Source organism: Aythya marila (genome assembly GCF_965140915.1).
Source record: "Aythya marila genome assembly, chromosome: 2".
Lineage (NCBI taxonomy): Eukaryota > Metazoa > Chordata > Aves > Anseriformes > Anatidae > Aythya > Aythya marila.
The window spans coordinates 19,674,098-19,701,784 of record NC_139043.1 but is presented as its reverse complement, the minus strand read 5'-3'; the positions used below and the strand labels follow the sequence as shown (position 1 = coordinate 19,701,784).

Below are 27,687 nucleotides of genomic sequence, written 5' to 3'. Positions count from 1 at the left end.
AAAGATGTAAGTGGAGTCAGGGTTGTTACAGTTAATGTTGGTTTGACGATGAGACTATAAAGTTTTAAAAATACAAATTCTTATGTTCTGAAGTCTTCATCAGATCCACTGCAGGTTGAACAATGTTTCCAGTTTGACTGTGCTGCATACAGGTCTTTTTAAAGTATCTTTTTTCTTCTAGTTTTTAACATGAAGCAGTAAAAATAACAACATTATATTTGAATAACCATTTATACAAGATTAATCCATTGATCTCAGTAAAAATTTCCAACAAAGTTTATGCTGATTTGAGCATTTTTTTTTTTTCACAAAAATTTTATGCACTTCAATCACGTGTGTTGACAAACTTAATTAATTGTATGTACCTTCTGCTATTGCCAGTTACCTGAGTATTTGAACATTGTTTGTTATTTGAAACAGTGGTTTCTTTTAAGCCTGTAAGTGTATAAGAACATATGTAAGATATTTCATATTTTCCAAAACATTAATAAGCTGTGTGAGTAGACATGGAAAAACTCACATGCAAGATGTGTGTGTATATATACACACACAAGTGCAGCATGTATGTAGTGTGCACTAAAATACATATCTGAGGATTAAGAATCTTGGCCTTATGGCAGTGGCAATTCAAAGATTCTCTTCCTCAAATGGTAAAAATAATTTTGATACCATGCAACTTTTTCCAGCCCTTGGCATAGAAAAATATGTGCACGTTCTGAACTTGGTGTACCGTGAGTAGTTCTACTGACATAAATAGGATTATCAGATGAGTAAAATTGAATATACTAGCAAGTCTATAGAACTGTTTCTATGATTTTGTATAGTGTTAAAGTGCCATTACTGATTACTGATGTTTTGTATAGCAAAACTAATAGCTTTGTGTTAGCTGTGGTAGATAAGTCATCAAGTAGGCTTCCACAGATTGCTCTAATTGGTAATAAATGATCTGGCGGTACTGTTACTGAGCTAAATAATTAGTAATTGACTATTCTTCGTATAAAATAATCTGTTTTAATTCTCGATTAAATTCTTAATTCTATTTTAATTCAGCAGAAACTACAGCTCCTGTAGCATTCTAGTTGTGTACATAGGTTGTTACAGGTGACCTTACTGTTTCTTTTCTTGAATTCTTTTCTTGTCACGATGCTAGACGTACACAAGCACTAGCAACAACTCCATGTCAGGCTCCTTGAAGCGGTTGGAAGATACCACGGCTCGATTTACAAATGCAAATTTCCAGGAAGTTTCTACGCACGTTTCAAGTGGAAAAGATTCTTCAGAGGCTAGAGGGTCAGAGAGCAAAGGGAAGAAATCTGCAGGTCACAGCTCAGGTCAGAGGGGAAGAAAGCCTGGTGCTGGAAGAAATCCAGGAACAACTGTGACTGCAGCTAGCCCTTTTCAGCAAGGTATTAATCGTTCCACAGTAATACTTCTTTTGCTTTGACGTGAATTAGACAGAAATCTTACATATTTAAAACAGATTACATATTGAGAAGTAGCTCATCCTTTATCCTCAATAATGAGAATGTTGTTTCACTTGGGAAAACATAACTTTTTTTCAGGAAAAAGTGTTTATTGTCATAACATGAAAAAGAAGGTCGTGCATCTTTAAAGGGCAAAGGTGATACTTTTGTTTAGGTTGTTAGGGTATTTTCTTTAACTGCTAAAAACCAGAAGTTTCTTGTCTGCTGAAAAGTTGGTCTGGGGGTAACATTCAGCATATGAAATTGAGTAGAGCATTGTTTTAGCTCTTTAAGGGAATCATACAAATTTGTTTTAATTAGTCCATATTAGAGCAAAACTAGTAATGTATAGGATGTGATGACTGCTAAATAATTTTTCAAGATACAGGCATTTAAAATATACCACTTCAAAGTTAGAGATGTTGCTCTTTGAGTTTTAATTTTTACTATTGTGCAATGAGCACTTCCAAATTTGTCTAATTTTCAGTTTTTATTTTTTTTCTTTTGAAATACTGAAGTGTTTTTTGTTTATATTTTCAAAACTTCTAAAATTGTATTCTAGAATCTCATGTCTAAAGAAAAATCATACCCACTGCAGGTAGCAAAATAGATCTTTATTACATGCATGAAATTTCTTTAAAGCCGCATTAAATTAAGTTACTTAAAATACAGAACAACACCTTTTATGATTTTTAAATTAGTGATGCAAATTTTATTTTTAAATTAAATTATAATTAATTTCATTTTTTAATATTTAGTGTCATATTTAGAAGTATTTTCTTGGCGGGATAGCGGTCACCAGTTAAAATTTTGGAAAACAGTACCCACATACGCTCACCCCTAATAAATTACTGAATGTCAGTGAAAGTAAATTGGTGTTTGGATTTCCTAACTTGCTTCATTTTCTGCCTTGCATGTGCTAATGCAGCGTTGAAATGACTGCACTCCAAATATTACAGAAGCAATGCAATTCTATTACACAAAAGATCTGTATGATTCTCTGACAATGTAAAGAAGTCTTAAAATGCCAATTTTATACACTTTGCTCCACTTCCTTTCCTGTCCTTTTGAAAAATACCTCTTCTGTGGAACACCTCCTCAGCCAGGATAAATTAAGTGCAATTGCTGTTCCCCTGACCTGTGTCAGACCCCTTATTTAGGTAGAATGGCAGGGAAGATTGCAGGCACAGTGTAGATGTGATCACAGCACGTTTTATCAGCTGCCTTCTTTTTATTTGAAAGTGTTTAAAAAGAGAAATCTTGCTGTGACTTATACTAGATGTTTGTTATGGTTTCAAAACAAGGGATATCAAAGGTGGTTTTTCTATTAAAAAAAAAAAAAAAGTTGTTATTCTCCTTTTATTCACTTTTGCCTGGCTTGTGCCCTCAAACTTAATAATGAAAATCTGAGATTCAGATCTTGCAGAGGGAAGATCAACAGTAGAAACAGTGAGTCATTTTAAGAACAGATTTTTTAGCTGTTGGTGACGCTTTCCATGAAGTCCTTTTACTTGAGAGTTTTTGTGTTCTATGATACTAATATTTTCTGCTAGTTTAAGAATAATTTTTGTATTTTTTCTTTTTCTTTAGGAAGCTTTTTGGGCACTCCTAGCAGCATAAAGTCATCTTCTGGAAGTTCAGTTCAGTCTCCCCAGGATTTTTTGAGTTTTACAGAAACAGATCTGCGAAATGATAGTTTCACTCATTCTCAACAGACTTCGTCAACCAAAGATGTACATAAAGGAGAGACTGGGAGTCAAGAGGGGGCTGTCAATTGTTTCACATCCTTAATTGGTCTCCCTTCATCATCAGCTGTTTCCCAATCTAAAAACTTTGACAGCTCACCTGGAGACATAGGTAATTCAAGCCTTACTTCTACAGCATACAAACGAGCTCAAACTTCTGGAATAGAAGAAGAAACTGTAACGGAGAAGAAACGGAAAGGAAATAAGCAAAGTAAACATGGGCCTGGTAGACCCAAAGGAAATAAAAGTCAAGAAAGTATTTCCCATCTTTCAGTTTCTTCTGCTTCCCCAACTTCGTCTGTGGCTTCTGCTGCAGGAAGTGTGACGAGCTCTGGTCTTCAAAAATCTCCAACTTTGCTCAGGAATGGAAGTTTACAAAGTCTTAGTGTTGGCTCATCTCCAGTGGGTTCAGGTAGGCATTTGTTGGACTTATTTTCTTATCTCAGAAGACATCTTTGTTATTTTAGCCTTAATTCTGAGTATGCTTTTCAACAACAGAGTAACATTTCAAGTATCTGGAAAGTCATGTTAGGGGAAAAAAAGGTCAAAATTAAGAGTGTAATGGTTGGAAGAGTTAAGTTTTGTTCCATAGATAGATGGCAATACATAGTAGGTGGCTGTACCAGGTTGACCTGTGTATTGACCTATATATGAGATGAATGCAGCTTTTGAGGCTGTGGGGGGGAAAAATTAAGTTGTATGAAAACAGGTGCTGTGGAAACCGAGTGACAGGCTTAACTAAATTAAGAGATGGTATATGCAGACTACATGTAGCCTGTATGTTTTTTTTTTTTTTTTTTTTTTTTACTTAGAGAAAACAAAATCAGTACTCAAGCATATCAGCTGTGCTGACTGTCCCGAAATCTTTTTTCTTTTTCAACTTAGCTCAATTAATTAAAAAACCAAAAGGTGTGTATGGAGTCATTAGTTTAAACACATAAGAGGATATTTCTGAATCTGGACTCCTGTGTAGCCAGATGATGATTTCATGCCCTTGTGTACTTTTTTCCAATTGAAATTGGCCGGTTTGTTCTTCCTCTATTCTAAATGTATATACGATTTGGGCTGTGAGAGGTTTTCTGTTTCCAGTAAATCTGTGTGTGGAATGATGTTGCAGAATACTGTATTTATTGAAGTCTGTCTTGCTTTGAAGTTTCCCTTGAGGTCTTTATATTTGGTTGAAAACAATAGCAAACAAAGTATCTGATACTCATAACTTGAAAATTTTATCATTTTTTATTGTTCTAGTTCTTTTTTTTGGGTTCATTTTCCTTTTTTGAGGGCAAAGGAGAAATGAAACTTCAATATTTGGTTATGGGCAGGTTTTTATTCTTTTACATGGTTTTCATTGTATGCAATATGTAAGTTTAAAATTATATATGCTTTAAAAAGCAAAGCCTTCATATTTGTTTCAGAACAAGGAAGATACGTAAGAACTGCACCTTGATCTCAAAAATACTTAAGTCCTTGTTAGTTGTAGGCAAATAATGATTTTTATTGAGGGTAATAATAGCAGTAGCAATAGAAAGTATTAAAAAAATATTTTCTCTGCATAGAAATTGATAGGGTGAAATGGTATGTGGCAAAACTTCCTAGCTCACTGTCTATCTTGATTGAAGTGCAGTTTTAGAAACACGTAAACCTCGTGTTTGTTATGGTCAGAGATCACCCAACACAGTATCCTGTGTTGTGATACTCATAAGTATCCTGATGAGTCTAAACTTTCTTATTCCTCTATAATCCATTTGAGGTGTGTTTTATCTGAGGTAACAGATGGAAGTACAAGCTCTTATTTTGAAGAAAATGACCTGTATTTCCTGCTTTATAATGGTCCCAGAATATTCTGGTCTTGTCAGCTCCTACAGCAGGCCTTTTTCTGGCCAGGTCCATCCTTGCTTCCTTTGTCCTCTCTATTAGATCTCGTTCCTCCATCTGTTTATAATGTTAAACACATTGTGTGAAAAGCTTTGAAATACATGGATGGGAACACCATGTAAGTTTTATTAAAGTTATCATGATATGGAGCCTCGAATTTCACCTCGGTTAAGCAAACTTAGATTCTTGCTCCCCACCATTAGCCCTGCCCTCCAAGCCAGCGCTATTTAAAAAGGTGCTGAAGAACATATGTATAAACAAGCAACCTCCCCCTCCCCAAAACAAAACAAAAAAAGCCCACAAAACCCAAAGAAGCAAAACCAGATGGGAAATCTGCCTTTGAGCTCCAAATTCATCCACAAGCTTATGTTTGAGTCTGGGCATATTGTTTTAATGTACTCTTCTCGCTGTTTTCCTCTCTTTCTTTTGGTTGTAGTGCTGCTTTCCTCACTTCATCATAAGCATTTTCTGGGTTTAGCAGTCCATTTACAATTTTGTTACAATGAGGAAGGGCACGTGAGTGTTATCAGTATTATCAGAAGCATACATCTTCTCATGTACGATACGCTGATTTTTCCCTTCCTTTGAGATGTCTGTGTATTGTCCGGTAACAAAATAGGACAAGTGAATCTAAACTATTTGAGCCAAGTATCATGTAAATGTAGTGAGAAGAAATGTAGAGGAAGTCGAGCCAAAAAGTTCATACCGAATCATACTGAATCCTTAATGTATTATTTTAAAGAAGCAGAATCAGGGATTAGTGAGACCATGCTAAGTGGAGCATTTGAGGCACTTTGTCAACAATTTCCTCTTTTTTTTTTAAATTTCCTTATGAGTTATAGTTACCTTAAACTATCATTCTTTCTCCATTCTGTTAAGTCTGTTTGTCAAGATCCATAAAAATTACAAAAATCATTCCAAATGCGTGATAATCCTATTCACAGTTGATGTTGAAATTAGATGATAGATGAAGGAAAGCACATTTAAAAAAGTAATGCCAATTCATCATGTGTTATTTATGCATGTTCCATAAAACTGTCATTCAGAATAAGTGCATTCAGCTCATTTTCTGGAAACATTTGTCAGCTCCAAACTTCGTTCAGGTCCACAGAACTTCTGGTTTACTGCTTGGTAAGATGAGAGATGTACCGTTAGCAGTGTAAGGCCATGCAATTAAAAGCTGGTACAATGCTTGGATTTAGTACGGTTGCCACGCCACTGATCTGATATTTCTGAAATTTTGAGCACTTGAGTTTTTCACTCCTAATGCTCTGTACAACCTTAAATGAGACACAGGATGCATTAGTTTGACAGTTTACTTACAAAAAGGAATGTAATTTAAAAAATGAAGTAAAATTTAAATGGTAGGGTAATAAAGAATTTTTATATCCAATTAACATTTCAATAATACCTCTCCCTGTTAAAAAATATAGCTACTTTAGCCAATAGCAGCTAATTTGCAATCCATACCTATTTTCCTGGTGGAAATTCACAGTCAGTATAAGTTTGTCTAATAAGACATCAATCAGTTGTCAGTGGGAGTTACATATGGCTGATGATGCTTTTCCCCAAAGTGGATTTTGCCTGTGTGCTGTGTACTGTAAATTAGGACTGTTCTTCGGAGTGATTTCAGGATCTGTTCTTGGTTTTCTTTCAACTTTGATTCATTTTAGTTGTATTCACAGGATTAGGTTCTGTCTGAGCATCCTTCTAGGGAATAATCCTTAAAGATTTCTAGTCCTTCTAGATTTTCTAGTCGGATAACTGGATGTAGAACAGGCAGCCGTTCTGCTGAAGATTTTTCTTTTTGCAACAACGGTGATTAAAGAACAGAGAGCTTTCATCCCAATGACTGGCATCTTGTCCCATTGCTTACCTGTGCTAATAGTAACAAAATGGATCAAATAGGTTTCTCTTACCATATTTGCATTTTAATTCAGTGGCAGTGCGTTTAGTAATACTGTGGTTCAGGAGAAGAAACGTGCACTTATGGTAAATAATTTTCACACAGTCTTTATTTTTCATTTAAGCAGCTCGGATAGGCTTTGGCCCCTCTGTTCGGAATGCACTCCAGTGAGTGGAAAACTTAGGGGAACTTGCATCCCAAAGCAATAGGAAAAAAAATCCACTTTGTGACATACAGTGCCTTCTGACTTGTGGGGTAATGCCACAGGGTAAAATGAAAAGCAATCAAGTGTCAGAAGTAAATTGAGCTTTGCCTTTTATGGTAGGTGAAGTTCTCGCAGTTGTTGTGCACGAATACTTACTGCTAGAGGAACGGCAGTGCTTGTAGCAAATAGGGACCCCTCTTCATTTCCTCCAGTTCGGTTCTTGATTTCAAGTGCACAGCCAATTGTATAGTGCCAGCTGTTGCTGAGGGCCTTCAAAGGATCATTTGTTTCAATATTTGAATTTTTGCATAATATTTTTATGCCTTTCTGAGTACTTCAAATCCTAAAAGAACCTATAGAGCCCCGTTCCCCTTCCAAATTGGTCTTCAAAATGCTGAGACCATGCTTTCTGGAATTTCCTTGTCACAGTTGAAGCAACCTTGTAATTTGTTCCTGTGTTATTATTTATGTAGCAGATGTGTTCTCCTCTAGACCAGTGTTCAGAATGCCCTGGTTGGTCATACAAGACAGTTTTTACAATAAAGGACGTATCCAAACCCAGTATTGTATTTCAATATAGCAGTATTTCAAACTCTGGTTTAGAAGCAATATATGTTTTTGGCACAGGCCCCTCTGGTTTTATCTTAAGCTTCACCCAGTCTAATTTTCAGCTTTATAAAGGAGTTTACTAACCACTTCAGAATAGCCAATGTATTTTAGTCGTCTTTCTCATGTGGTTCCAGCCGTGATGATTCCTCAGCTGTTTGCTAGGCTGCTATGCAAGGAGATGATCTTACCATTAAGCTCATTGCTGTGCTGAAGATAGAAGAGAAAGCTGAGCTTCTAAGCAGATCAGTAATTTAGAGTCATTCTCACGGAGTTCGAGTCCCTCAGAACTCACGCTCAGTCTTTGTGATGTTATGTTTAAATTCCCTTGTAGCCTTTGACTTACAAGCTAAGTCTAGTGGGGGAAAGAGTTTAGATAAAAAATATTCTGGAACAGTTTGTGCTGTTGTTAATCAGCTAGGTGCCCCAGAAGCCAAAGCAGAAAAAGAAATTTTGCTGTGTTAAAAAGCCTGTTTGTATTGCAGATGGGGGAGGATGGGAGGGACAAAGAGATGGTAGTAGATATTAATGACCTGTAGGACTTAGCAGGCTGCATAGGAAACACACAAAGCAGAATTCTTGTCCAAAGTTCTTCCTGAGATGTTTTGGGCATACTGCTCTTGTCATCCCTGTGGTACTCATTTCAAGAAGTGATAGTGAAGTTCTCTTACTATAAATTATTTCAGATAGTACAACTAGTAGAGTACTTAGTTAAAACTTTTTGGAAAAAAACAAAACAAAACAACAACAACAACAAAATACCAAACTGAGCAGAAAGATGCAATAATTTGTAGATTACTGTATTTAATTGTAATACTTAATTCCTCCTAAAATACAAATATAGAACAATTGAGAAGAGACATAAAATGTTCAAGTTTTGACCTTTTCAGAGAGTCTTAAGCTCTTTGATAGACTGAAAAGTCTTGGAGAGCATTTACAAAACGGTTACAGATCAGTGTGATTGTAATTGTTACGCGGGAAGAACTAATATTTTGATCAAGAATTTTCCATTGGTAGTTGCACCATGACAAGAGCAAAAATGCAGACCTGTAGATGGGCTACTGTGAGCAAGAAGTATTCAGCCTTTCCAGCAAAAAAAGTACACATTTTTCTTCTCCCAGAGAACTTTAGATTTTTTTTTTCTGAGTGAAAACAGGTACAAGGGCTTTCTGAAGTGATTATGTTTCCCAGGAAGGGGAAGGTAAGTTAGACAACTAAAGTGTGGATTGCAGGTGCTTAGGTCTGCTTACAGCAGAGAAATTCTTGGCATGAGTAGAAGTGATTTCACCTGACTAGTTAACTGTTGTATGAGAACTGAGTGTCTGTCAGGTTAAAATGTATATTTTGAAGATTACTTACTTGAAACTAGATTCCCAAATTATAGTGTCACTTTGGACATTAGTTTCTAGTTATATTTCAAAATCCATCATACCTATGTATATTATTTAAAGCTGTTGATATACTTATGGTGCTCTGGTAATCAAAAGCAAACAGTATGTTTAAATTACTGTGTACTTCTAATACATTTTGGATTTAAAAAAGAAGTACATGGGAAAGTGGGTATTTTCCTGAGTTCCCTCATGTCTTCCATTTAAAAACAAAATGCAGAAGTTTTTGGTAGTTCTTCATTTCTGCGGAAAGTAGTAATCTTTTTTAAACAACTGAGCAGAAAGATGCAATAATTTGTAAATTATTGTTTGAAGTTGTTTTTATTCAAGCTTTGCCAATCTTCTACCCAAATACGAATTTCACAATTATTAAAATAAATTCTGTAGGTCTAGATTTTTGTCCATAAAGAATTATTTGTAAAGTTAGCATCTAAATATGATATATGTGCAACATAACAAGTACCTGCATGAATACTTTGTTCATTCTTGGCTATGTCTGTACTAGCAGAGAAGAAAATGGACTGGGCTTAAAGGTTAGTTAAGGCGCTGTGCTTACTGCTTTTCACACTCACCTACAAATCTGTACTGTTTGGTGGGGGGAGGTTTTCTAAGAAGTCTATTAGTTTTTTGTGAACTGTGCTTTTAGGTTATTTTTGACCTGTTGTAAGTCTACCGTATGCTGTGTATTTGTTAGGGTTTAGGCTTAAATTCTTAATAAAAATTGTGTATTTGAGGTGTGGGTAGTGTGGGCAAACCTGCACTACGTGGATGATAACTAGCTGGCAGCTTTGCTCTTACTTTTGCCTGCATAGTGAATAAAATACTCTGGTCAGTTTTCCCGAAGTTGATTATTTTTACAGATGCATCCAGCAAAAGTAGGTAGTGTTATTATATTAAAAAAATAAAAGGGGAATTTTAAAAAATTATTCTATAAAAAAAGGGGAAAAAATGTACTGAAATTTCTAATTTTGAGCTTGGATTATGCCAAATTTTTTGTCTCTTTTTATAAAACTAAAAATTAAATTTTAAAATAAGAGAGGGGAATATGGAGATGCTCTGAAACAACAAAGATTTCTCTCATATCAGATGCCGTTGTTGAACGTAGTATTTGTTTTGAAGGTGTGGAGGTCTTTTGTGGAAGATCAAGTAAATCTTCAGTGAAATTCTCTTGTTGTGTGGAAAAGAAGTGAGATACAGGCCTTGTTTCCTTACTTGTAACTGCTTGGATCCCAGGATCTCCTTTAAAAATTACACTTTTGAAAACCTCTTCCTTTTTTTACCTTATTTTGTACGTGCGTGTATATTTTTAAATTAAAATGTACATCCTTGAGTGTGAACATTTTCCAGCATCTGGAGCCAATTTACCGGAGCACAGCATTCCTTGTAAGTCAAATGCAAGATAGGCATCAGTCTTTTACCTCCATAAAGACTGCTGAAGGTGACAGGAGAGCATAAAGTGTGTGGGCGGGAGGAGGGAGAGAAGGGGCTTGACTGTAAAAGTGTTTCAGTTGCTTTGGGTTTGTTTCTTGACTTCCCCTCCTTGAAAACTGTACTTTTCAGATCGTATGGGCTTTCAGGTCTGTCAAAAATCAAGTTTAGCTGAAAACCTGTAAGGGATGTGTGTGTGCTGATAGTATTTGCAGCGTTTTTGTACGTCTGGACTGGCCAGTTGCTGTGGTAAAATTGTTCTTTTTGTTGTTGTTCTCAATCAGAGAGGAATTGTACTTAGTGGTTAAATATTATATCCATTTGATGTGAGGAGAAGAGCCGCAGTATCAGAAGTTAAACTGTGACTGGAAGCTGTTTCAGGATTAAGATCAGAACGAGTAACTTGCGTGGAAGAGGCTCTGATGTCCAGAGCCTGTGGTAGATTATCGTAATCCTTTCTGAGACTGGGAAGTTTTAAAAAGAAAATACAAAGGCAAACACCACCACAAAACAAGCAAAAAAACTAATGTAATATAGTGGTATAAGGAAGGTTAGATACCTTAAAATAATTGAGGTTTTAACTGAAAGAATGGGGACAAATCCATTAAGACCTAAAATTACGGATTCCAGTTCTGATGCACAGCAACTCTCAGGAGCTCTACATCGTTTTTAAACAGATAGACCAAGCTTCTGATTATCAGCTGCTCCTTTCCTTATGCTTTCTTGTTGCTCAAATAATTTATTTTCGTCTCTTACACAGGTTAAGTAGGGGTGATAGGAGTAAGGATCTCAGGCTTTCGAAGCTCCTCATAGCCTGCGCTGCTGTGTGGTACGGTGTGTGTGGCTTGGTACCACCTTAGGGCACGTGTACTGCAGAAATTCCTGCTCTGTAGTGCAATATTGGGATATTTGAAACCAGGCAGTGTGGATGCTGACAAACTGAATACCTAGCTCTAGTTAAAATGTGAGGAACCACATTTTTATTGGCATAGTTTTTACAGACAGGATTGAAGATTCAATATCTTTTGTATTTCAGAACACTTTAAAATGGAAAACTGTAGAATCCAGCATCTGTTGCTATGTAATGATTTGGCTTAGCTACACTAACTGACAATATATCCACTACCTTTTAACTGTATGTCAGTTCCTGATGCTTCATAACTGGTACCTCTCCTAGTTGCTTAAAACCTGCAGGGTCTTTGAGTTGATTCAATTGGATGCAAGCCCATTTTCAATAAATTTCCCCAGCATAAATAAAATGCAGAAAGTTGGCACAGATAAGCCAACAGCATATTTCCAGAAGATTATTCAAGTAACCCTCTCTTTCAGGAGTATCAGGCATAATTTAAAAAATACTGTAGGAGTTTTATATGCAGGTATGCTGTACATAAGAAGTGTACTGTCAAAATACATAGCAAAGTAGTTTTATAAGAGCTTGTGTGGTGGTAACTCAAGAAATAGTAAGTGAAACTATTTTCTACTGATAGAAAAGCTGCTTCATTTCTAATCCTGATCTGGACTTTAAAATGGAATTTTTGAACTGAGCTGGGATTTAACAACTACTTTAGATGTAAACTCACTACTTCATATTGGTCTTATACTTCTAATTTTTATTCAGCTTTAAGAGTAAATTTCTTTTTCAAAGTCAGAGCTGGTAGATAACTTAAGGTGATTGCAAGAAGACCATCGGGATAACATAAACAAATGTGAATTCTGAATGTGATCTGGCTTGCTGCATGTTTTTGAGCGAGAGTTATATGCAGAGGTTAAAAAAATAAAATGCTGGGGGTTCTCATTAGACTAAATAACTTGAAATACTGTTCCCCCCAAAAAACAAACAGACAAACAAGAAACGAGTATCCTCTCTGGTCTTTAGAACTGCATAGTTCTAGGAACTTTGATTGAGAAGAGATTCATGAAAGCAGTGAACAGAGCTGAAGAACAGTAGCGTGGGTCTGGGGATTTTGCATGAGTAATCCTATAATTTCACTTGTTCTTGACTTATTTAATGCTTATTTTCCTTTTTTTTTTTTTTTTTTTTTTGTTTTATACACTCAGGAGAAGGATTTCCTGACAAGAATGACTAGAAGTTGCAAGTAATTTTTTAAACCAAAAAGCAACCGATAAGCCATTAATGAAGTTTCTTTCATGTAAAAATTTCAAATGCAGATTTAGAAAAAAAAAAAAGAAAAAAAAAGAAAAAAAAAAAGTGTGCAATAACTATTACAGGCTGATTCCTAATCTGAAGAATTTAGTGGTTGATTAGAGCAAATAATGTCCTATTGGGGTAGAAAATCAGTAGACCTTTTTTCTGTTCCAGGATTAGTGGCAAGCTTGGAATTTACTTTATGTATGCATAAGCAATTCTCTTAAAAACAGGTAATGAGCAGGAAAAGGGTGGTGACTCAGATGTAGGTGGTGATACACAGTTCTGATATATATTGAAACTGAAATTAATAAACTGGAAGCAACAAAGTCTTCCTGACGCTGTGAACAGCATTGGTTCTAAGGAATAATAATTGTGAGGTTTTAAAGCCAGCAGTAGCAGCTACCATAAAGACTAGACGAGGCTTTCAAAGGAAGGATTCAACCATGACTGGGAATAAGGTTCATAAGGCAAGCAGAGATGGAAAATAAAGGAAAACAGTGTGAAATACAATATTAAAACATATATTTTTTTTGACATACATGATCACTGTTCACCATCCCTAACCTTTCCTGACATTTCAGCTTGCTGGAGTTCAGTGGTTTGGCTGTACACTGCAGGAGAAGTCTGGGTGGCTGGGATGGCTCCTCAATCAGAAGTCAGGAAAAGGCAGCTGCCAGGAGAGGCACTTGTACCAGGAACCCGGACAGTAGCTCTTCTTTCCTTCCAGAATAAAACACCTTTTTCTTCTTCTACCTTCTACTTGTGTGTGGTTTGGGGGTGGGAACCGTACTTTTTCTGTTCTGTGTTGAGGCTTGGGGAGAGTCTAGGATGAGCTTCGTTAGTCATCTTGATTAGGAGGCACAAGGAGGGCTGACCTGGTGTTGGCCCTTTGTGTAACTGTATGCAGTCAGCATTAGGATGGTTTGTTCCAAAGGAGTCAGGTTAAGCAGGATGTTTGCTTGCTCTAGGATTCCTTACATCTCCTCTCTAGGTTGAATATCAGTGACTTGTTCTGTGAGTCCACCTCTTCCATGAATTGGTCTAAATTTTTTTGAAACCATTCATGCTGTTAATACCTGAAACGTGGTAGGTGAATTTCATGTTTATGTGTGGTATAAGGAGGTACAGGATCTTCATTCTTTGTATCAGCAATCTTAAGGATTTAAAAAACAAAACTTTTGAAGTGAAGATCAAAACTGTCATGACATATTTGTGTAGCACATGCTTACTGAGAAAAGTTCATTCTGATAAACACAGTAGCAGATCATTAATGTCTAATACGTGTCCAGGAATCGGTACTGTTCTTCTAAGGATTTAGTAGACCGGGGATGCTTAAAATGACTTTCTGTCCATGTGTAATAGTTGCAGTCAGAAGGAGTTAGACTGCAGCTTGTTCCTCTCACTTGTCTTTAGCTCTGCTCTTGAGTTGCCAGACAACTACCCCATATCTCCGACAAGGGCTACGGAATTGTTTTGTCAGCTCTTTAACCGTATCTCTTCCTAATTTGTGTCTAAAGTACGTGTCCTGTGGTAGTAAATTATTCACTGGGGTATATCTGGTGTATTCTGCTTGCAGACTCTCTGAAAGATCTGAGTGATGTTTGGGAACACGATGTGTGTGATGGTTCGGGTTAGCGGCTGTCCCTGTGTTGTGTAATTTTAAAGAAACAAAATCAGAAATTACAGCTTCAGGCAATCCAGAGTGTGCTCGTTTAAGGGAAGGAAGATGATGATAAAACTAAAGGCTCCTTAAATTTGAAAGGGGCTTTCCTCAGTACCGACAGCAATGGTGGATCAAAATGGCCGCTGTTCCTTCTGTGGAAAAATTGAGCATAGCTGGAACGAATTGATATTATAATCAAATAATGGCTGGCAGAGCAAGTGTGGGTGAAATGCTTCAGCTCTTAAGGGTGGCAGACATCAGTTGCAGCCTGTCCTCTACACCTGGGTCAGAATTAGTCCCGATAGTTTAATTTACATGAACACAGTAAAGCCGTATTATCTCCACATTTTAGTGACATTATATATATATAACCATGTAAAGTAGTACTTTTGATTTTTTTTAAGTGAATTTTCATACAATGTTATTAATTCACTAAAAACTGTTGAGGAGTTTAAAATTACTCATTTCTTTTTTATTAGATTTGTGAGTTTTCATCAATACTCATTCAGGATTTTGTATGTTGTGACTTTTTTCTCTTAATACAAAATTTCAAAAAAAATTTATTTTATTTTATTTTATTTTATTTTTACATTATGGACTTGGTCTGTAGTGATGTGGCAATTATAGTCAGTACTGCTGTTTTCTTCTGGTACTACTTTTTTTTTTCCCATGGAAGTATCTTAGGCTAGTTATTAAAACCTAGGCAGTAGGTAAAAGGCAATGATTTTAAAAAATGGTTTCTAAATTAATTTTGTGATTTTCTTATATCAATGGCAAAAGTTAAAGTTGTCTTTATTTTAATTCTTTTTTTTTTTTGGATTTCTGATGTTCAGAAAAATCTGGCAGTTTAAAGAGGGAAAAAAAACAGGCTATCAGGTAGCTGCCAGTTGGGAGACTAAAGAAAAAAAAAAAAAGGCATAAATGACAGTCGTCCTGTTAGAATATGAACATTAATAGACCTCTTACATTACATCAGATGTCGGAGGCTGATGCTGTTTTAAAAAAAAAAAAAAAAAAAAAAAAATCACCCGTGGAAGTATTGCAGGGGTGTTCGCTATATGCTGGCACTCAAAATCATTCATTCTATCATCTTGTCAAAACAGACATACATGCTGAGGGCTTCATTCGTTGTTAGTGTGCAAAAATGAAGTGGTAAATTGAAAATAACATGTAGTTGTGAGTTCATCATCATAAGTACGAATAAAGGGGTGATGCAAGTGGAGGAGGTGTGCCATCAGTCTGAGTGCCGTCACCTCGGGACTGGGCATCAGAGCGCTGGGTTACTGTGGAGGCTGAGCCCCGGAGATTTCCAGCTGCCCAGCAGAGGAGGAGAGTATTCACGGTCACTTGGGGCAGAGATCTGTGCTCTCAAGGTGCCAAAAAAAAAAGAAAAAAAAAAAGAAAAAAAAAAAAGCTTGAAGAAAAGGAGGTTCATGTGAGCATCTCATGCTGGAAGTTCTTTCTGGGCGTCTGAGTCCCTCCTCAGCTGGTCACCCTAATGCCCGGGAGAGACGATCTGCTCTGTGTTCACCTATGGATCTAGCGGTGAAGCAGGAGGGATGCCTCATGATTAAAATTGGTGAGGCAGCTTCAGTTGAAGTTTCTAAATTTGTTGCGGACAATGAAATTAAAATCGCTCTTTTGTTGGGGAGACTGATTGTCCCGGGGAAGGCTGTGACTTTTTATTTGCAGCGGGAGCACACAATGCAGCTAATTGGTGTGTGCTGGCATGTTCTCATTGTACCGGGCGTTTAAAAGCTAACAAACACTGACAAAAGAAATATAAGTAAAAAATTACAGCAGATAGAAATAAATCCATTTTTACAATTTGAGCTCCTGTAAATGATCAGAGCTCTAATACAAGAAAGATGTATTCAGGTATATTATTGTTCACTGAAATTCCTGTCTATACATATATTCTTTTGTGCGTCTGTTAAACATGATCTTAACATGAAGCCCTTTTTCTCATAACTCAAAAGCTCTCTCGAAGTTGATGAATACCATACATAATGGTAAGTTATATTAGAATCTTTTTCAGAGGTTCATTTATCACAAAGGGTAGCCTTTTGTGGAAAATCCTGATTGAAGGTCTGCATATTCTATTGATTGGGTGAAATACGGGTCTGCAGCAAGTCAATTGTTCGGTACTTGAGTGAAAACTTTGTAGATTGTCTGCAGGAGCCTGATAGGTCAATAGTTCCTCAGTTCTCCTTTGATGATCTTTTTGTGTGTGTGCAGTAAAATGATAACAGTTTTATTCTAGTTCTGAGATTCTTTTCTTTAATTTTGTGAATAGTGTTTCTAGTTCTTCTTCTGTGCTCCATTCATAGGTGTGTTACAGTGGTATCTACCTCAGGAATTCTCCCACTTACTTTCCTGACTACTTAAATTACTACGAGTAATGCATGTGAAGGTATCCGTGTGTTGTCCCTTCTTTGTTCCGACAGCCCAGTGCTGCCCGTTTGTGCCATTGCTAACGGTACTATCAGTTTCACAGGGAGCAATATTGAATCTTTAATGTATCTGATTGCAGCTTCCCTCTAGTATTCGGTGCTAGCTTTGTACCCCTAGTTCTGTATTCACTCATACTGAGTGGAAATGAAATAGAGCTTATTAAATTAGGGCTTTTGTTCATTTATAGGAAACAATCGTAGCTATATTCACAAGTTACTGAAAGATTTTGGAGGGCGTATTTACAGTTAAAACACTCATGAAGATAATTTTGAAGATGTTCAACCTTATTTCTCAATGTTGTATTTAACTGGCATCAGGAAATCTAGTAGTAAAAACTGGAATTTTTTAGTTGGTGTCAGTCAAATAGAATTATTTTTCTTGTATGTGTATGTTGGAGGGGCAGTGCGATATGCATTGTAAATTGTACTGACATGGAGTTCAGCATATGCAAAAGACATCAAATGTTTAATCTTTGCATGATGAAGTTCTTCACATTCGAAGCTAGCGATCATTAAGATTTTATAGGACTTCTGCTTTTCACTCTATTGGAGCCACAAATTACGTGTTAGGCAGATGTCTGTAGTGGTGGGTCTCTTATTAAAAAAAAAGTTTATATTTCATAGTCTACATGTGATGAGAAATACTGAAATTTCTCTAGATTTGCTTTGCTTTAGTAAAACAGGTTTAGCTTTTTTCCTTTTGATATAGGGTTTCCCTCTCACTCTCCCAGGTGTACAGTGCTCTGAACCAGCTTTGAGATGAAGGAAAGCAAGCTCACCATTTTTCTGAACAAAAATAAAACAGCTGAAGGGTATCTGACAAAGTGGGCTGAATTTGGACTTGGTGAGTTTCTGCTGTTTTATAAGCAGAGCATTTTTGCTGTTTGATGTCATGGAGGTACAGATTCACAAGGGAATGCAGAACAGAAATTGATGGGACACCATTTGTCGTTACTACTTTCCACATTGCAATTTTTTCAGAACTGATAGCGTATTTGTAACTCCAGCACAGAACTTGGGAGGGCATAGATGGACATGGTTACTTAATATTGTGTGCTTTCTTGTTAAGCTTTGTAGGAACTTGTTCTTGTGGGCCAGTATAATTGTTACCTATATGTTCATTCCAGAACAGTGTTTGGACAAGGTTTATCATCTAATCTGCCCTTTTTTTGGTGTGTGTGCACACATGCATGTGTGTTTGTGTGTTTTAGCTGCCTTCCCATGTTTCTTTAAATAAAATTTTAAAGTTGGTTTCTTTCCCTCCTCCCCAAACCCTGTCTTGCAGTTTTTTTAAACATCAAGGAAAAATTGTGCAGTGTGTGTAGGACGGAAAGAAGATATTAAAACTTGAGATGGTATTTAGGTATTTAGCATTTAGGTTACTCCAACAACATAATCATCTGACTCATAAGCTGAGTCTGAGGGGTTTGTGTTGTCTATAAGAGTTTTAATGGAGACGGTGTATCTAGAGCTCGTTTTTCATTGCACTGAGTTTGTTGGCTGCCTATCAGCAAGAAAGTACCAAAAAGGGAAAGAAAAAAAAAAAAAAGAGTTCTGGCTCGAGTGGAGACAACTACGAGTTTGAAACAGTTTTGCTTGATAGCTCTGGTTAGTATTAAGGTGAGGGTTGAAACCAGTGAGTTGATTTTTGTGCTGACAAAGTGCAAAGGAGGAAGAATGACACCTGAAGGCTTGAACACGTTTGAAAGAGTTGGTTGAAAAGGAGGGCTAGAAAATGGAGTCATGCAAGCGGCATCTTTCAATAAAATTATCTGCCTTAATAGAAGAGAGCCAGGACACTTGAAGACAGAAGTGGTACACTGCAGTTTTGTCAGTAAGCGACAGTACTCGGTTCTTTGGTTCTTGATTTTGGTAAATATTACAGTCAATTTCTTCTATTTTGCATACTTTTTGTGTTTTAAAAAATGCAGTTGAGAGATCTGAAACGTTCACTTTTATTCATGGTGTGACAACTTTGTGCTTTGTGCTTCTTAGTCTTACTCTGGACCTTCCAGTCACACTTTCTGTATTTGACCTTGAAGTCTCATCTCTTTTGCACCATCTTTTAGCACTGGAAAGCAGGAGGAGGGGATGCAGGCTTACATGTCTGCTGGGGGATTTTAGGGCATACTTAAAAAACCACCACCACAAAAAAACACCCGCAGCTATGGGGACTAATGACCTGAAGGTTGTAATTTCATGTTAAGAGCTAGCTGTAAACTGTGATGGTTGGTTGTAGCCTTTCTCTGGCTACTTCTGTTCTTACTTGTTCTGTCTGCTCTCAGTTTTATTTCTTACTCCTGTGTCTATTTTTGGGTCTACTTTCACCGTTTGTCTTACGCTATTTTTGAGTCACAATGTTGAGAGGTGTAGCACAGCACAGACAGCCATCGTGTCAGTTCCAGTACTGTGGTCATCTTTGGAAGATACCATCTCTGCACTAGCAACTTTACAGCTCTACGCGACTGGTCTCAGCATCAATGTGGGCAAAATTTGGTATATATGCGATGAATTTTTTTTAGCATGATAACTTAAACTAGGGAAAGTGTCTACTGAGCATGGATATTAAAGTTTTTTGAACCTAGCTAAATTTGGGCAGACTTTACAGTATAGATAAAAATTACATCTGCCTGTGGTGAAGCATGGGGATAGCAGTGCTCAGCTAACCTGTATATATGCTTTTTTTTTTTTTTTTTTTTTTTTAAAGGTAGAGAAGGGCAATTTACAAAGGCGATTGAAATAGTTCCTTTCCGGTTATTTTAATTCTTGGCATTTTTTCAGAGTATTGACTAAAGGGCTCTCATTGTTCAGTTGTCAAATATTGCAACCTTAAATGTAACTGCTTGCCCACGAGTTTCTAAAATACCATTTTAAAGCTTTATTTATTGGTAATGACACCTATGTAGTCTATCAGCAGTTAAAGCAAGCCAGCTGTTTGCCACAACCAGAAATAACTAATCACAACAGAATTAATTCCTTTGTTACACATGTTAGCCTCTCTAATGTCCCTGCTTTCCCAATTCTGTCTCAGTCAAGCATCCTGCAGCATACCTGCAAAGACACTAACTTCAGATCATTGGAATACAAAAGGAGAAAACTTTTAGAAGAAACTCCTTTAAAATACTACATTCCTCTTCACTGCTAACAGAACATAGTGCTTCCAATGACTCCTCATTTCAGCACTGAGGTAGAATGCTGTCAGACTGATTTGAAGTAATGGTAGGTTTTCTGAGATCTGAAGTTGTTTTTAAAATTTCCAGTGAGAACTTAATGTTTTGGCTTATCACACGTCATGTTCCTACTTGGGAATACTTGTTTAATGAGCCTAATACAGTTTTATTTTTAGTGTAAGTCATATTACAGCTACTTAAATGTGTATGTCTTGGATCATCAAGACAGAAGTGAATTTATAGAAGCCATAGTCTGTCTTTATCAGTTACTCTTCCATATCTGTCTAACTTCCTCTTGGAAAGATCTTTCCCTGCTTTTACATATTGGACCTTCATGTTGTTCCTGTACTTTTGAACATATTGTGCATATCTCAGATCTGACCACGTAGTTCTGGATCTTACTGATCTTCTTCTACAAGAGATCTTCAGAACTTATTTAATCATTCTAGAATAAGTATGTAATTCTTAACGTGTCTCATTTTATAAAGCTACATTATTTATAGATGTAAACCTTACGCAGGCTGTTACAAAGCATCTCAAAGATATAGTCTGTGAAGTCAGAACTTCTGAAGGCTCACAGTTATAAAGCAAGTAACAAATTAGGAAACTTTTCTTCACAGTGATCTCTACTGATGCTTTCATCAGGGTGATTTTTAGCATAGTTATGATAGCACAGAAGTCAATAGGGAAAGAAAATTAAGATATGCAGGCTTTTCTCCTGTAAAATTAAGCATGTAGGTATGCTGTTGAGGACAACAGTGGGTCCTATTTCCCTACTAAAGATGTTTCTGTAGAATAATAAAAGCAAGACCAACAGTTCCCTTAAATTAGTAGTCACATTATCATCTCAGCCTTTTGTACTTCCTTTTAGTATGTGATGCTGTAATATAATATATTGAATAGACCTAGATAGCACCTGGAGCAAACTTATAAACAGCAGTATAGGTATCAGTGGTGCCAACTTTGGACCAAGACATTGTTCCTAAGTTACTTTCAGCTTGGCTATGAATTATATTTTTGGAAGCATTGTAAGGGTGCAATGAAAATCTGCCATAGGATCAGCATGATGGGATAAACCTTGGTATCCCAGTCCATATGAGCAGTCACGGTGGTGAGAAGACTGTACGCCTCTAGTACAAGTATGAGGGAGCAGTCTGCATGGTAAGAAACAAGCTGGAAGTGAGAAGGCAAAGTTACAGGGATTGAAAACTTAGGAGAATCCTTTCAGCTAGTGGTTTTGAGTGCTGTGGTGGGACAAGGCAGGAATGATGCGCTTCATGGCTTGGCACTGATGTTTGTTGGACGTGTCCCAGAGGTGTATATGGTACTTGCTGGAAGCACAGCTTAGAGCGACATATTCCCCTCGAACCTGTTCTTAGAAGAAAAAGGAGAAATTACCTTGGAATTTCTGGAAGGTTTCCAAACTTTCTCTGCAAAGATGATTGTAACTCATACACCAACCAGCGTGCTTCTCCAGGCTTTCTGTTGTGACACACAGGTTCTCCCCATTCCTCACAAACCCCTTTCTGTGCTGGGATCCCCCTTCCTCCCAAATTACCTTAGGATCTTGCAACTCCGCCATCAATATCGACCTCTTTCTCATCTAAGAATCGTCCTGCCAAAATGGCTGCCGCTGTCACAGGAACTGATAGCGCCGTGTCCTGTCATGCGCCAGGCCTCCGCCCAAGCGCAGCCCCACAAAAAAAGCCCCACAGCTTTGTCCTAGGGCGTGCTGTGGAAATCTACATCGGTTCAGAAAGGCTTGCAGGAAATCCACAGGGGCAAAGTTGGAAGCAGATCCAAGACTATTAAGTACAAAGGCCATGCCTGAAGCTCAAAACCTGTAAGTCATAGATTTCTGGAGGCTGAGGGTGTATTTGAGGGAGGTCTTACCTTGTACATACCCCCTGCTTGTGCTTTTCCTTGTGCAGCTGCTACTGGGCGCAATAACCTGGTATTTATTTATTTGTTTGTGCTTAGCATTAGATTCACTTTAGCTTATATTTTGTCTATATGGCAAAATAATGAATTGTGGCATAGTTTTCTTCAGTTAACATTCCATTAGAGTAGAACATGTTCTTGTTTAAAAACAAAACAAAACAACCAAAACAACACTAAACCAGCTGGTTGCTTACCAACAGCTGACTGCATTAAAAGGCACTTTTTCATTTTGCTCTGTATAGAAAATTGTTGTGGTTTTAGGGTGGATTTCCTGGCAATCGTCACAGGAAGTGGAGGTGCTGGGAATGTGTATATAGTTATTTTTTTTTTCTCAAGAAGCTCCTTGTTCTTAAAACTTCGATTTATGTGGGCTTCACTTCAAGACTGATTTTTTTTTTTTTTTTCCCTCCCTCTTCTTCCCCCCAAGTGGGAAGGCAAATCTTAGGTTCTGTGGTCCTGTGCAAGTTTACATTTAAAAAAAAAACCTCATTGACTAGATCGTTATTTCTTAAGCTTTGGCAAAATATGAGGGGCAGCAACCTGTGGTAGATACTCCGGATGAATAGAATAGAATAGCTGAGTTGGATGATTGCTGAAGTTCCCTCATAGCCCAACTGCAACTGCAGGGATCGTTGCGTAGCTTAGTGTATTGATGTCAACTGTGAGGTGCACCAGTGTTGAAAGCGAGAAGTTCAGCTCTTTTGTTAATTCTTCAGCTTGTGGGACTACTTAGTTTGGGAGGCTTTTAATGAAACCATTTCAGTTGCTCTGTGTGCCACTTCTGTGTTGCTGTGTATGTCGCTGCACAGCTAGTTATCGCTGTTCTTGAGTCTGTATAATCGGTGTGTTCCCTGCTCTATACTAATGCACTTCTTTGCTAAGCAGGCAGTTATTTCTTGTCCAGATAAGCTTTTTTTTTTTTTTTTTTTTTTTTCTCTCCAGTTGCCCTTCTGGTAAGCATTTGACTCCAGCAGTGCAGGCTAAACATGCCTCTTATCTCTCAAGACCTGAAATGACGTTTCGCGTGTCTTAGTGGTGTTAGGTGCAGTCAGACTTCACCCTGGCAGCCCTTTGTAGTGGTTGCATGTAGTGCTGTGTTCAGTTCTTACTTCTTGCTGATTCTGAGAACGATTTATCTCCTCTCAGAAAACAAAAGGACAATTTGATATACTTTAGACATTTTAAATACGTACTTTCCTGACTTTCCGATATGATGAGCATGTAATTTTTATACAGGTATTTTTGAAATGATGTGAAAATCAAGGATTTATTTGTATGTTACACATAGAGCTCTTGAGTGCTTGCATGAAGTCTTGGTTGTATGATTAATTCCAGAAAGTGCACGGACTTGATGTGTTAAGTAAAGTTACATGGTTACATGCTACATGGAAGTATGTAGCCCAAGCAGAGTATTTGGATAGGTCATGTTTTCTTGTATTTTGCAACAGCAACAAACAGTGTTTAAAAACAAACAGACCAAAACAAACAAAAAACTACAACAGTAATAAAGGAAAAAAAAAGCCTACCTCATTCCACCAGCAAATTAGTTTATTACTTGTCTGTCTTCTGAAGTAGTTTTATACCTGTGATTTTTATAACTTACTGCTTGTTTTCCACAATGTTATTGTAAAGAGGAAGAATAAACCTTACAATTGAAATAGAAGCAGCAGAAGTTCTGCAGTCATTAAATATGTAAGGATCTGAAAACGAAGGAAAATTTTAAAATATAATGTTTTAAATTGTGGAGTTGTTTTATCTTCCTGACAATCTATTTTTTAACTTTCACAAAAATTTTTGACTTTAACAAAATTTTTTTTTCCACTCTTGATTGTTGACATTTTATGAGAGCAGTAGTGTTTGTGGTGACTAGCTCTTGTGACTTTTTAGAAGTGTTATGATATTTCTTTATTTTTTACCATTAAAACTCAGAGCCAGATAGTTCTGAGTCTCATCATTCTCAAGAAATGTTGTGGCTTTTATTGTTTTAAGTACACAACTAAAATGCTAGGGGGTGGGAGGGGACAGGGACACAAAAATCTCCTTTTTATTAATTTAAAACATACTTTTTTTCTGAGGACCTATATCATACTTTAGCTTCTGTGGTTTCTAATATTGCATTTAAGAATAGACTCAATAGCAAGGCTGTTTGTTAACCATGTGCATTTCGGTAGCGTGTAGGAAAAATCTAGAGCAGAATCCACAAAATTTACTCTGAGTTAGATAAGGCAGATGGAATTGGAGACAGGTCCCAATAATGTGAACGGTTTAAGGATCCTAACTGCTTGCAATGCCATAATTATAGATTTTTGGGATGCTGATGAAATAAAGGGGAGGGGATGAGATGACCATAGAAGGTGTGCTAAATGGAAGGAGAGAAGAACAGAAGCTCAGTAGAAGCAAAGCAAGTATGGAATTGTGCTATGATGAAGAGACTGGGGAGGAGATTGCAAGTGCCTAACCTAGCATAGGCAGGGGAAAAAGTGTTGTCAGAATGAGTCTTTGGCTTTTTTCATCTCCTTTCTCTGTTGGGTCTGGCTGGCTTTCTCTTCAGTTTTTCTTGACTGTTAACACAGGCAGGGAATTGAAGATGCATCACTGTTTGCATATTCTGGGTGGTTTTGGGTGATTTCCCTTGCCTGGGCTCAGAAGGAATGCTGGGTGGCACATGGTATTTCGATATTGCATATCTTCCTGTTGCTGCCTTCTTCAAATCATTATTTGTACAAGTGACAAACTAGCTCCACCCTTTGCCTTCTAACTGGCATTTCAGTTCTGTTGCTTTTTTTGATCTAACCATGTTCATTCTACTTCTGTTTGCTCCCTGTGGCACTCTTCCTCTAACTGCAGTTCAGTGCTACCATGCTTGATATTCCTTGGCCAGCTGACAGCTCACTTTTCTAATGCACGTGGAGCCTAACAGTTTCATAGACAGGTACTACTTCTTGTCCTGGGCTTCTGGTCAGTAGGGCTTTTTCCCCATCCTATGTAATGAACGTTACCCTGCATGTAGATGAACAGAAGTAATGGCTTCACAGAGGGGTGTGAACTCTTCCCGTTTAAATCGCTAACACGCGAGTCTGACTAATGTTAATGTGTTCAGTCACTTACTTGTTGGCTGCTCTAGCAGAAATATTAGTCAAGCATTCTTTGATCACAAACAGCTTTAGTTTGTGGATAAATGAAATGCCACCAGTTCTACCAGCAAATCTGAGAACCTTATCCTCAGACTTGCTGTCACTTTTTCCTCAAAATGTACAAGAAATCCGTAGTTGCCAAAATTACAATTTTAAACAAATGTATGTTGTTCAGAAACATGTTACCTTAAAGTCAAAAAGTATTTTTCCAGTTGTATCTTGTATGTTCTGTTATACAGCCCAATACTTCATTCTTTATCTACTTTAGCTTTTACAATAATTCTCTGAAACAGTATGCTTGGATAGCAGATTCAGTTGAAGGCAGGTATTTTAACCCAAAATACTGCTACTCTTAATATTTGAGCATAGTTTGTAATGCACATAAATACTTGATCTATCACGTTTTAGTAGAACTTAGACCTGAGTCAGTCTGTGTTCCCTGAGTTGTAGAATGTCAAATGACAAGAGCACTTTTCTCAATCAGCGCGGTTAGAAATTCAACACAGGAACTTTCTGCATTATGTCTAAAATAATCTTGTTTGCTTTGATTAATTTTCTACTGCATATTTACATGGTTACTAGAAAATGGGGAGGGGGAAGAGAGAGATGCATGTAATCATTTTTGTAATTTTTTTCAGGTATTTTTAGCAGCAATGATGTAGCAGTATCATTTCCAAATGCAGTATCTGGCTCAGGATCTAGCACTCCCGTTTCCAGTTCTCATTTACCTCAGCAGGCTTCAGGCCACTTGCAGCAAGTGGGAGCTCTGTCACCTTCAACTGCGCCTTCTATAACTACTGTTGTTGCTGCAACTCAGGTAAACTATCACAAGAGTTTAAGTTAGCAAACAATGTTATTGACCCGCTTATTTTCAGTGTTACGAGAAGACATCATTTATTTGGGAAACAGGTTAATAAACGTATTTGTTGTGAAAATGTCATAGTGGCTAGAGTTTCCCCACAATATTACATATTTCTGTATCTGTAGAATACATAGATTAAAAAAAAAAAAAAAAGACCGTGGAAGTATGTAATAATAATGATTATATCATGTAACCCTAAATGCTGGTTACAGTTCGTCAGTGCTCCAGACAATGTCTGTTATCAGAACAGTGTTTTGAGAAGGGATTTAAAAGAGGAAATCAGGTAAAGTTTTTGAATGTTTCATGTAAATAAAATATGGTGGTATCAATTAAAGGATGAATGGATATATGTGGGAGAATTGAAAAATGGACAACTAATGCTAGCCTTGGCAAAGAGGAGGCCAAGATTGGCATCTTGATAGCAAATGGAAGTTGACAGACATATCATAGTTTCGTATTCAAGGTCATACAAATAAAGGTACGTAGGTTGTGCTTGCTGAAGGGGTAAGGGAGGAAGAGTGCAGAAGGAAGTACGACATGGTCAAAGTAATGAAATGGAACAATTATCTTGATGGTAGTATTTTGTGTGAATTTAAATTGGACAAGATTACATTTGGGAAGGCCATGGAGTATGAAGCTATATCTGTAGAGAGCCAACGTGGTTAGTGAGTATGAAGGAATACTGTATTGGGCATAATGGTTCTTGTACTTTGTGTTACTTGTATTTTGTTTTTTATTGGGAATCTGTTTTACAACTAATATATCAAATGTATCTTTTGGTGTGTGCATACAAGTCATCAGTTTTTAACTTAGAGAAACTACAGTTCTATAGACTTAAAATAGTGTATATAAACCTGAAACTTGTGTGTGTAATAGCTGTATAGCGGAAGTACTGTATGTAGACAAGTGTAGAATGCATTTCAATATCAAATGACGCTGGTAGCAGGTAGTACATACTTTAAAGTAATTCTTCTGGATTCATTTCCAAAACAAATAAGCCTTGTGTTATCCTAATGTGCTTGTGTCTGATTTCTGTATCATAACGTTGGAAACAGCTGTCTAGTTTCACCCCAAACTGGGTGACATCTCCACAGAAATTGATAAAAACCATTTTAAGGAAATAAATTAAACAAACACAAAAAAAAAAAACACGGTGCTTTTGGGAAGAGCTAATGTAGCATTGAGCTGTCGTGAGGTCAATTCAAACTCAAAACTGCTGAATGACCTCACCAGCCTGTGTTGACAATATGGTAAGAGGGCAAATGAAATTGGTGTTAGAAGGAAAACAGTTTCTATTCAAAACAGATACAGTAGACTTGAAAGAGGTAAAAGAGCAAACAATGGCAAGGACCAGCAACTTTGTAAGGAATGAGTAAATGGTGTAGGACTCCTGGCCTGAAAAGGAGTCTCTGTGATTGAATAAGCCAAAGGAATGTAAAATCAGAATTAACATGGAATAGGTAAATAAGCAAGAGCTGTACACAGTTGCTTTTTGTTTGTTAAACTCTGGAGGATAAATGGATTAAAAAAGCAATGGGACAGAACCCATATGCTGTTTCCCAACTTTTAGGACTCGCAAACCTAAATCTAGAATACCTCTGCCATAAAGAGAGGCTGAGGGAGCTGGGGTTGTTCAGCCTGGAGAGGAGAAGGCCCCAAGGAGACCTTACAGTGGCCTGCCAGTACCTAAAGGGGGCTA

At 37.1% G+C, this 27,687-nt stretch overlaps 1 protein-coding gene across 8 annotated transcripts in view; it reads left to right on the top strand.

The window, feature by feature from the left end:
* MLLT10 (MLLT10 histone lysine methyltransferase DOT1L cofactor) overlaps window positions 1–27,687 on the top strand; it is a 116,963-nt gene that overhangs the window by 57,177 nt on the left and 32,099 nt on the right. For all 8 annotated transcript variants that reach the window (XR_014316924.1, XM_082753484.1, XM_082753483.1 and 5 more), the window contains 3 exons: window positions 1,151–1,406; window positions 3,054–3,620; window positions 25,765–25,943. Coding sequence is in view for 7 of the 8 variants with exons in the window: in XM_082753484.1 (XP_082609610.1) it covers window positions 1,151–1,406; window positions 3,054–3,620; window positions 25,765–25,943 (1,002 nt within the window). In the remaining variant the exon portion in view is untranslated. The remainder of the gene's footprint in view (window positions 1–1,150; window positions 1,407–3,053; window positions 3,621–25,764; window positions 25,944–27,687) is intronic.